Source organism: Nerophis ophidion, linkage group LG11, assembly GCF_033978795.1.
Source record: "Nerophis ophidion isolate RoL-2023_Sa linkage group LG11, RoL_Noph_v1.0, whole genome shotgun sequence".
Classification (NCBI taxonomy): Eukaryota; Metazoa; Chordata; class Actinopteri; order Syngnathiformes; family Syngnathidae; genus Nerophis; species Nerophis ophidion.
In genome coordinates this window covers 34,780,190-34,792,053 of record NC_084621.1, presented here as the reverse complement: position 1 = coordinate 34,792,053, position 11,864 = coordinate 34,780,190, and the positions used below count along the sequence as shown (strand labels likewise).

General features: G+C 42.7%; 1 protein-coding gene across 5 annotated transcripts in view; it reads right to left on the bottom strand.

Moving 5' to 3' along the window:
* Nucleotides 1–203: 203 nt before the first annotated feature.
* Nucleotides 204–11,864, bottom strand: part of LOC133561975 (G-protein coupled receptor 20-like) — a 34,957-nt gene continuing 23,296 nt past the window's right edge. For 4 of the 5 annotated variants that reach the window (XM_061915732.1, XM_061915728.1, XM_061915730.1 and 1 more), the window contains 3 exons: nucleotides 3,220–3,304; nucleotides 3,014–3,139; nucleotides 204–772 (listed from right to left, as the gene is read on the bottom strand). In XM_061915732.1, the coding sequence (XP_061771716.1) occupies nucleotides 563–772; nucleotides 3,014–3,139; nucleotides 3,220–3,304 (421 nt within the window). In that variant the 3' untranslated portion in view covers nucleotides 204–562. The remainder of the gene's footprint in view (nucleotides 773–3,013; nucleotides 3,140–3,219; nucleotides 3,305–11,864) is intronic. The other variant, XM_061915733.1, reaches the window with a different exon arrangement.

Sequence of the window (11,864 nt, the reverse complement as noted above, 5' to 3'; positions counted from 1 at the left end):
CTGCAACAGAAAAATAACAAAAAAACAGGAACAAACACCAAAATAGGAGCGCGAGACAAGTACTAAAACACTACACACAGGAAAACACCAAAAAACTCTGAATAAGTCACGGCGTGATGTGACAGGTGGTGACAGTACACCTACTTTGAGACAAGAGCTATAGTGATGCATGCTTGGTTATGGTTTGAATTCATATCCAACAATTGCGAGAACAACTTTTTATTGTCGATATCGGCTAATAAGTTTTTTTTTTAAGAGTTGTGCTTGTGGTGTGCCTCAGGATATTGTCTATGAAAAAAATGTGCCTTGGTTTAAAAAAGATTGAAAAACACTTCTATTGCACCTAATACGTATTTGTTTTGGCTCTATATTCAGGAAAGGTGTGGAGTTTGCATATTGTCCTCATGTTTGCGTGGGTTTTCTCCTGGTATTCCAGTACACTGTAGGGTAGGCTTGTAGGGGTGAATGTAAACCCAAGTCAGCTGTGAGGGGTTCTAGCTCACAAGGATCACTGAAAATGGATGGTTGCATCTGTTCATCTTTGTCCAAAACTGCCACAGCTTCAAATTACTGGTGTGATGGTGGATATACTATGAAGAGGACTTTTTTGCAAATCTTTCCGAGGTGAAGAGGGAATCACCCTCATCATGATGACGTTATTAGGGACTGCAGTAGCGGGCCCTCCTGAGGCCTTGGAGCTGTGTTGCATGCTTATGATGTCCCCGCTGCTTTGCTCTGCCTCTGCACGCCGAAAAATATTTTTCATAGTTGCCTGTAGAAACAAGTTTGTATTTGTTTTATTATTAAGTATCATAAGTAGCACTGTAAAATTAATCAATGTAGAAGAATAGCAATATTTGTTTGTACAGTGGAACCTTTAAAGTTGATTTGTTCAAATTATGACACAAAGTGGGTCAAACTGTTACCATCATTGAGTTTAAGCATTTTAACAATATCAGCTGCCATTCAAGTGTGATAAATAATTATGTCAGTAAGAGCGTAAAAGCTATTAATTGAACTTTATTGACAAATGATAAAGGCAAACCTGTCATACAAGTGTAAAAAGAAGTGCAAAATGCACTAACAACAAGATGCACTAGGACGGTTAACTTGGATTTGATGACGCGCCACCCTTTCCAAACACTTTTTATTGAAACATTTTCAATCTGACTCTGTATTGCTCAAAGTCAAGGATTAGGCCTGGTCCGTCAATAAATCATTTAATCGAATGGCAAATGAAAATTACCTCGATAAATGTGCGGCCATCGATACATTTCCATGTCTGTGTGGTTTTGTTATCTTCATCCCTCGCTTTCGAACAGAGTGCAAGAGGGTTATTATATGTAATGATTACATTAGTGCTTAATTTGATCTCAACATAAGGTTAATTTGCAATATATAATGAATTGCGCTGTGAGCTACAATGAGGTCTTGTACTGTTAAGACTTGGCATAATCCATCAAAGCAAAACATTTTTAAGGGGAACATTATCACCAGACGTATGTAAGCATCAATATATACCTTGATGGTGCAGAAAAAAGACCATATATTTTTTTAACCGATTTCCGAACTCTAAATGGGTGAATTTTGGCGAATTAAACGCCTTTCTGTTAATCGCGCTGGAGGCGATGATGTCAGAATGTGACGTCGCCGAGGTAACACACCCGACATTTTCATTTTCAACACATTACAAACACTGGGTCTCAGCTCTGTTATTTTCCGTTTTTTGGACTATTTTTTGGAACCTTGGAGACATCATGCCTCGACGGTGTGTTGTCGGAGGGTTTAACAACACTAACAGGGAGGGATTCAAGTTGCACCACTGGCCCGAAGATGCGAAAGTGTCTGCCGCCAGACCCCCATTGAATGTGCTAGAGTGTCTCCACATTTTACCGGCGATGCTAAGGCAGACATGGCACAGAGATGTATGGATAACCTGCAGATGCATTTGCAACGATAGTCAACGAAATCACAAAGGTGAGTTTTGTTGATGTTGACTGCCAGCTAATGGATGCTAACATGCTACACTAATCAATGCTAACATGCTATTTACCGGCGGTGCTAAAGCAGACATGGCACAGAGATGTATGGATAACCTGTAGATGCATTTGCAACTATATGACGTTTCCTTCCACCCACATTTAATGCGAAAAAAACACCAATCGACGGATTTAAGTTGCTCCAGTGTCAAAAGATGCGAAAGTCCTGATCGTTTGGTCCGCACATTTTACCGGCGATGCAAACGCAGCTATTCGGCCATGCTATGGCTATGAATAGCGTGAATAGCTATTCGCTGAATAGCTTTGGTTTCTTCTTCAATACTTTCATACTGCAACCATCTGTTTCAATACATGCGTAATCTGTTGAATCGCTTAAGTCGCTGAAGTCCGAGTTTGAATCCGAGCTAATGTCACTATATCTTGCTGTGGTATTCCCATTGTTTGTTTACATTGGCAGCACTGTGTGACGTCACAGGGAAGTGGATAGTGGTTTCGAAGATAGCGAAAATAAGGCACTTTAAAGCTTTATTTAGGGATATTCCGAGACCGGTAAAATTTTGAAAAAAACTTCAAAAAATACAACAAGCCACTGGGAACTGATTTTAATTGTTTTTAACCCTTTTGAAATTGTGATAATGTTCCCCTTTAAAAAGATACAGAATGAATGATTCATTTTGAAAGATGAGCCTTTTCAGAAACTATATTATACGGTGGTACTAAAAACTGATATGTGAGGGTTTTTGTGAGTCTCACTACTAAAAACTAAGAATAACGAATTTTCTTTTTTAATTCTTTTTTTTTAGCTGCTGCACCTCCCCTGAAGTCTGCTGCTGGCTGATAATTTGAAATCCCCTCGCCCTGACTCGGATTTATAAGATACTGCATGAGCATGACAGTAGTTTAAACAGTTTTGAGCATAAATTTAGGATATTTTCCCCAAACATTTCATCAAGATTGATTTGTGGACTGCAGAGATTCCACTGTACTTAAATATCCTGGTGTTTTGATCTTACCTGGAAATTGTTAGTGACAAAGCAATAGACCACTGGATCCATGCAACTGTTGAGACTGCTGAGAGTGACGGTCAAATGGTAGACTATGGCGTGGTGAGGCATATCAGGGTAGATGTACACCACTACCTACAGTATATTGTATAACTTAATAATAATAATTGCCTAATAATTGTGTTTGATAACAGGTGTCAGCACCTCTCACTCACCTGCCGTATGTGGAAGGGTGTGAAGCACACTGTAAAGATAATCAGCACTGTGGTCAGCAGTTGGACGGCCCGCTTTCTTCTTTTCCTGCATGGACAAAACCCGGAGAAGACATGATGATGATGATTTTTTACAATTTAAGTATAGCAGGGGTGTCAAACGTACGGGCCGCGAGTCGGATCAGGCCCGTGAAGAGGTTTTATCTGGCCAGCTAGATAAGTTTGCTAAGTATAAAAATTAGCTGAAATTTTTAAGTTGAGTTTGAGTTTATTTCGAACATGCAATCATACGACATTTTAAATCACAATTTCCGGTTTCTCTTTTCAACATGTTCGAAAATAAATAGGAAGAAGCAGAGCTTCTTTAATCCTACCCCTTTTCGTTTACATAAAAGTTGCTAAAACTTGTGTTCACTTCCTGTTCTCAATTTATTCACAATATACTCCAAAAGTCACAATAAAAATTAATAAATAAATAATACTCGGTGAAGTAAGTTACATTTCATACGGTGAGATGAGTAAGATTATTTTGAAAAAATGAACGGATGGATGAATGAAATAAATTCAGAATGTTTATCATGGTTCTTCTTCATTGTACTTTGTAAACACTTTAAGTTTGAAGAGTTTCTTGAAGTGGATCATATTAGTACTTTGTTTAATTGCTTTGCTTAATCCATTCCATAATTGAATTCCACATACTGATATACTGAAGGTCTTAAGTGTTGTACGTGCATACAAATGTTTTATATTACATTTTTTTCTAAGATTATATTTATTTTCTTTTTTTTGATAATAATTGTTGTATATTCTTGGGTAGTAGGTTATGGTTTGATTTGTGTATAATTTTAGCTGTTTGCAAATTCACTATGTCGTGGAATTTCAGTATTTTTGATTCCATAAATAAAGGGTTTATATGTTCTCTATACCCAAAATTATGTATTATTCTAACTCTGGCCTGGCCAACCCGCGGCTCGCGAGCCTCATGCGGCTCTTTAACTAGTTTCATGCGGCTCTTCAGGAGCTGTCACATGACATGCGTCAAAAATGCTTGGCTGGCGCTGTCATTCACTCCCCCTACAGCTAGATGGCACACTGACCATTAAGCCTGTTTGAGTGACGTCAAATGAGCGACAAGAGAATCTTTGGTGTCACATCATTTGTGTTGTAAACAATTTCCGTCAAGGTACCTCTTAAAATGGCAGGGGAAAAAAAGCATAGCCAAACGAAATTATGAAGAACACAGGAGGTTTTTGCCAGAGTGGGAGAGTTTATATTTTTTTGTTAAACGTAATGGCAAGCCGATCTGCCTTATATGTCACGCAGCATTAGCGCATTTCAAAGCTTCAAATCTTCAGCGTCACTTCAGCTCACTCCACCCTAACATCGAACAGGAATTTCCAAAAGGGACTGAACTTCGCAATAACAAGTTGGTCACTTTGAAAAGCCAGGCAGAAAAGCAGGTGCAGTTTTTCCAAAAATTTACGAAACACTCGGGAGACCGTAACGCTTGCATCTTATCAGCTGGCTTGGAACATAGCACGGGCTAAAAAGCCATACAACGCAGGGGACTTCATTAAAAAATGCCTCATTGACGCCTCGGAAATCTTGGCTCCTGGAGACGACAAACTAAAACGGAGCATATCAGACGTTCAACTGTCCCGCCACAGTGTTAAACGCAGAATGTCGGATATTAATACAGCTGTTGAATCACAGTTGCACTCTGACCTTCAAGCATGTGAGTATTTTAGTGTGGCATTGGATGAGAGTTGTGACATACAAGACAAGCCTCAGTTGGCAATATTTGCACGGTCTGTGTCAAATGAATGTATGATCAAAGAAGAACTCCTTGATATTGTGACATTAAAAGACAGAACCCGTGGCAAAGATGTGAAAGAAGCAATGATGGCTGCGTTTGCAAAAGCAAATCTGCCCATACCGAAACTAACTGCAACGGCCACGGATGGAGCGCCAAACATGATCGGATCCGTGAACGGGCTTTTGGGGCTGTGCAAAGCTGATCAAACATTTCCCGACTTTTGGAATTTCCACTGCATCATCCACAGGGAGCAACTTGTCTAAATCATTGAATTTAAACAACGTCATGAAGCCTGTGATAGAAATCGTCAATTACATCCGCACACATGCGCTTAACCACAGGCAATTCAGCAATCTCATCGCTAAGCCTGACCAAGGGCTCCCAGGTGACCTGCCGCTGCACTGCACTGTGAGGTGGCTGTCAAAAAGCAAGGTATTCTCTCGCTTCTTTGAGTTTTTGGATGCTGTGAAACTGTTCATGGAAGAGAAGGACAAGGACTATCCCGAGCTCTCAGACCTCGAGTGGATTATGGATCTGACATTTCAGTCGACAAGCTATGTCACTTGGACAGACTGAACCTGACCCTGCAGGGTAAGTTAAAAATGCAGCCTGACCTGGTGCAAAGTGTTTGCGTTTGTCAACAAACTAAAGCTGTTCGAGGCGCATATTCAAAAGGGAGATTTAACACATTTTCATACTCTGCTAAAAGCCAGTGAGCAAGTCACCAGCGCCGCCCTGAAAAAGAAAAGAGACAGAAAAACAACAACACTGGTTGCAAACCTGCACGAAAGGTTTGTGACCCGGTTCTGTGATCTACAACTGAAAAGACCACAGATTACGTTCCTCGTCGACCCATTTAATGCGGAGACAGACTGTTTGAAAGCCCCGCTCGTCACAGATGAGGCTGCGGCTGAGTTGGAGATGATCAACCTTTGTGAGGAGGAGCAACTGAAAGCTGTTTTAAGGGAAGGGACCGTTGAGTTCTAGAAAAGTGTGCTAATTGAAAAATACCCCAACATCAAACGAGCTGCGCTTAAGATACTGTCCATGTTTGCGTCAGCGTACGTCTGCGAGTCTGTGTTTTCTACCCTGAAACATGTGAAATCAAAGCATCGATCTGTTCTGACTGACACTCATTTGAAAGAATTGCTTAGAGTGGCAACAACAGAATACAAGCCAGATTTGAAGAGGATTCTTCAAGATAAGGAATGCCAGAAGTCTCACTAAGCAGCATAGTAAGAGAAAGATGTTATTGAAAATTATTCTATTATTGTTTGTGGACTTGCTTGAACTGAGAGTTTGTGTGTGTGAGACAGTGCACACAATGTTAACTGTTGAAAATTACTGATATCATGTTGGTGTGGTTATTTTCATTAGATCTGGCTGAGCAGAGGTCTGTGTATGCGTGCATACATGATTAAAAGATGATTTTCATGTGTACCCATGTGTATGATGTGGTTCTTAGCAGTAACACAGAAAAAAAAAGTGGCTCTTAGTCTCTGACTAGTTGGCCACCCCTGTTCTAACTGATCTTTTTAGTAACACCGTTAATGCATGAAGTGTACTTATGTAGTTATTTCCCTATATTTCTGTACAATAACTCAGATATGGTAACACTAGTGAGCAGTAGAGAATCCATCCTTCCATCTTCTTCCGCTTATCCGAGATCGGGTCGCAGGGGTAGCAGCCTAAACAGGGAAGCCCAGACTTTCCTCTCCCCAGCCACTTCGTTCAGCTCTTCCCGGGGGATCCCGAGATTCCCAGGCCAGCCGGAAGACATAGTCTTCCCAACGTGTCCTTGGTCTTCCCCGTGGACTCTTCCCGGTTGGATGTGCCCTAAACACCTCCGTAGGGAGATGTTCGGGTGGCATCCTGACCAGATGCCTGAACAACCTCATCTGGCTCCTCTTGATGTGGAGGAGCAGCGGCTTTACTTTGAGCTCCTTCCAAATGGCAAAGCTTCTCACCCTATATCTAAGGGAGAGCCCCGCCACACGGTGGAGGAAACTCATTTCGACCGCTTGTACACGTGATCTTATCCTTTCAGACATGACCCAAAGCTCATGACCATAGGTGAGGATGGGAACGTAGATCGACCGGTAAATTGAGAGCTTTGCATTCCGGCTCAGCTCCTTCTCCACCACAACGGATCGATACAACGTCCGCATTACTGAAGACGCCGCACCGATCCGCCTGTCGATCTCACGATCCACTCTTCCCCCACTCGTGAACAAGACTCCTAGGTATTTCAACTCCTCCACTTGGGGCAGGGTCTCCTCCCCAACCCGGAGATGGCACTCCACCCTTTTCCGGGAGAGAACCATGGACTCAGACTTGGAGGTGCTGATTTTCCTTCGGGTTGCTTCACACTCGGCCGCGAACCAATCCAGTGAGAGCTGAAGATCCCGGCCAGATGAAGCCATCAGGACCACATCATCTGCATAAAGCAGAGACCTAATCCCGCGACCACCAAACCGGAACCCCTTAACGCCTTGACTGCGCCTAGAAATTCTGTCCATAAAAGTTATGAACAGAATCGGTGTCAAAGGGTAGCCTTGGCAGAGTCCAACCCTCACTGGAAACATGTCCGACTTACTGCCGGCAATGCGGACCAAGCTCTGACACTGATCGTACAGGGAGCGGATTGCCACAATCAGACAGTCCGATACCAAATACTCTCTGAACGCTCCCCACAGGACTTCCCAACGGACATGGTCGAATGCCTTCTCGAAGTCCACAAAGCACATGTAGACTGGTGGGCAAACTCCCATGCAGCCTCAAGGACCTTGCTGAGAGTCTAGAGCTGGTCCACAGTTACAAGACCAGGACGAAAACCACATTGTTCCTCCTGAACCCGAGGTTCGACTATCTGGCGTAGCCTCCTCCCCAGTACACATGAATAGACCATACCGAGAAAGCTTAGGAGTGTGATCCCACGACAGTTGGAACACACGCTGCGGTCCCCCTTCTTAAAGAGAGGAACCACCAACCCGGTCTGCCAATCCAGAAGTACTGCCCCCAATTTCCACGCGATGCTGCAAAATCTTGTCAACCAAGACAGCCCCACTGCATCCAGAGCCTTAGGGAACTATGGGCGGGTCTCAATCCACCCTCAGGGCCTTGCCACCGGGGAGCTTTTTAGCTACCTCAGTAACCTCAGCCCCAGAAATAGGAGACCCCACCACAGATTCCCCAGGCACTGCTTCCTCATTGGAAGATGTGTTGGTGGGATTCCCTCCACCAATCCACAACATCCGCAGTCGAGGTCAGCAGTACACCATCCGCACCATACATGGTGTTGACAGTGCACTGCTTCCCCTTCCTGAGGCGGCGGGTGGTGGTCCAGAATCGCTTCAAAGCTGTCCGGAAGTCGTTTTCCATGGCTTCCCCGAACTCCTCCCATGTCCGAGTTTTTGCCTCCGCGACCGCTGAAGCCGCACACCGCTTGGCCTGTCGGTACCTGTCCACTGCCTCCGGAGTCCTATGAGCCAAAAGAACCCGATAGGACTCCTTCTTCAGCTTGACGGCATCCCTCACCGCCGATGTACACCAACGGGTTCTAGGATTACCGCCACTACCTTGTGGCCACAGCTCCAATCAGCCGCCTCGACAATAGAAGTGCGGACCATGGTCCACTCGGACTCAATGTCCAGCACCTCCCTCGTGACATGTTCAAAAGTCTTCCGGAGTTGGGAATTGAAACACTCTCTGACAGGAGACTCTGCCAGACGTTCCCAGCGAACCTTCACAATGCAACCGGGCCTGCCAGATCTGTCTGGCATCCTCCGCCACCATTGCAGCCAACTCACCACCAGGTGGTGATCCGTAGAAAGCTCCGCCCCTCTCTTCACCTGAGTGTCCAAAACATGAGGCCGCAAATCTGATGACACAACTACAAAGTCAATCATGGAACTGCGGCCTAGGGTGTTCTGGTGCCAAGTGCACATATGGACACCCTTATGTTTGAACATGGTGTTTGTTATGGACAATCTGTGACGAGCACAAAAGTCCAATAACAAAACACCACTCGGGTTCAGATCCGGGCAGCCATTCTTCCCAATCACGCCTCTCCAGGTTTCCCTGTCGTTGCCAACATGAGCGTTGAAGTCCCCCAGTAGGACAAGGGAATCACCCGGGGGAGCACTTTCCAGTACTACCTCGAGTGTATCCAAAAAGGGTGGGTACTCTAAACTGTTGTCAGGACCCGTCCCCCCACCCAAAGGCGGAGGGAGTCTACCCTCTCGTCCACTGGGTTGAATTCCAACGTGCAGGCTTTGAGCCTGGGGGCAACAAGAATTGCCACCCCAGCCCAGCGCCTCTCACTGCCGGCAACGCCAGAGTGGAAGAGAGTTCAGCCCCTCTCGAGAGAACTGGTCCTAGAGCCATTGCTGTGGGCTGGTCTTTGTCTGATCCCTCACCTAGGACCTGTTTGTCTTGGGAGACCCTACTAGGAGGCATAAAGCCCCCGGACAACATAGCTCCTAGGATCATTGGGACATGCAAACTCCTCTACCACGATAAGGTGGCAGCTCAGAGAGGAGCAGCAGTGACTGCAAGTAGAGAATATGAAGTGATTTTTGGTCTGGAACATGTATTGCTTTATTCATTATTGACGCGTTTCTTGCTACTTTATGTTGTATATTTTTTTACATGAGATTTCCAGTTCAATTTATCATTAATTTTTAGACCTAGTTCTGTGTGGTGTTTGCATGTTCTCCCTGTGACTGCATGGGTTCCCTCTGGGTACTCCGGCCTCCTCCCACTTCCAAAGACACGCACCTGGGGATAGGTTGATTGGCAACACTTAATTGGCCCGAGTGTGTGAATGTGAGTGTGAATGTTGTCTGTCTATCTGTGTTGGCCCTGCGATGAGGTGGCGACTTGTCCAGGGTGTACTCCGCCTTCCGCCCGATTGTAACTGAGATAGGCACCAGCACCCCCCGCGACCCCAAAGGGAATAATTGGTAGAAAAATGGATGGATGTATGGGCATTAAACCTAAAAATTTGGTTTCATTTACTCTTTCAATTTCTATTCCATATATTTGTATTTGTCTTTCCCTTCTACTATACCAAATAGCATTATTTTAGTTTTACTGAGATTCAAAGACAGTCTGTTTTTGTCAAACCATCTTTTTAATTTGTTCATTTCTTCTGTTTTATGTGTATTATCTTCTCTGTGTTCTCTCCTGAACAAAACACAGTTGTATCATCTACAAATAATACAAACTTTAAATCTTTTGTAACTTTACAAATGTCCTTTAAATAGAGATTGAATAATTTTGGTCCTAGTATGTATCCCTGAGGTACACCACAGGATATATTTAGCGTTGTAGATGTGTGTTCGCCTAGCTTCACGTATTGTTTCCTGTTTTGAATGAAAGAAACAGCTGTTCTAAATGTGTCCACTAGATGTTGCAATAGCAATTCTTTGGATCTTTTTAGATTATGATATATATGTAAAACAAAAATAAACCACATGATGTAGGTACACCAGTCGGGCAAAATGAGCAAACTACATAAATAAATTCCTGTACTTTGATTTTGATATTTTTTTTATATTGATAGATTGAAAATTAACACCAATTAGTTGACTGATGAACATTATCACATCATTTATTCAGAAAGTGAAACGACAGCCCGACAACATTATGATTCGTACATTTTCGAAATGTGCTTATTCTATTTTTAAAGAAAGAACATTTTCTGAATTTGTCTTTATTTTTAAGTTGTCGTGCCGTGATTTTACCAGTCCGGCCAACTTGAGAGTAGATTTTCTCCATGTGGTCCCTAAAATGAGTTTGACACCCCTGAATTATGATGTGTTACACATGGTTCTATTGGGGGACTTTTAACTTAAGAGTATCTTAAATGTCGGCTAAAATTGTTTTGCTTAAAGTTGCAAGCAAAATGTTGAGTTACAAGCGTCCCCGAAATTATGGATTAAGAGTAACGTGGATATCCACCTAAAAATTTGTTTAAATCTAGAAAACAGCCTACACCAGAAAAAAATCAGATGTATTAAAGTGTGCACACGCACTAATTTAAGCACATTTCTTTGTTACATCCCAAACAATGTGGAATTGACTGCAGATGTTCGCTTGGCTGAGCACATCTAGGCCACGCCCCCTTATACATATGCAAAAACATATTGAAATTAACCATGCGACTTTTAAGTGACTTTAATGTTTTCAGTGAATTAGTTGTATTGTATTGCAATTAAAATATGTATGGAACTTTTATTTTGAAATGCTGTCAACAAGCTATCCAGAAAAGTGTCGTAAATCAGTCACAGCTGCTGAAAAACGTACGGCAGCGGGAAAAACCACAAGGTTCAGAGAAAAGTGTGCTCCACAGTTTCAGAGTTAAAGTTAGTTCTAAAGTGCACAACAAAAGTATTTACAGTCTCTTAGCACCTGCTTGATGAGGAAACAAGGTTGGTGATACAATTTGTGATGGGAATGTATTTAATGTCGTATCTTATCGAGTGTACAATTGACTATTGCAGTGGTTCTCAAATGGTGGTACGCGTACCCCTGGGGGTTTTTGAAGGTATGCCAAGGGGTACGTGAGATTTTTTTTTTTTAATATTCTAAAAAATATCAACAATTCAAAAATCCTTTATAAATATATTTATTGAATGATACTTCAACAAAATATGAATGTAAGTTCATAAACTGTGGGAAAAAAAATACAACAATGCAATATTCAGTGTTGACAGCAAAAAAAATTTGTGGACAACATTTAACATTGTTGTTAAAGATTTCTTTTGTTGTGAAGAAATGTTTAAAATTAGGTTCATGAATCCAGATGGATCTCTATTGCAATCCCCAA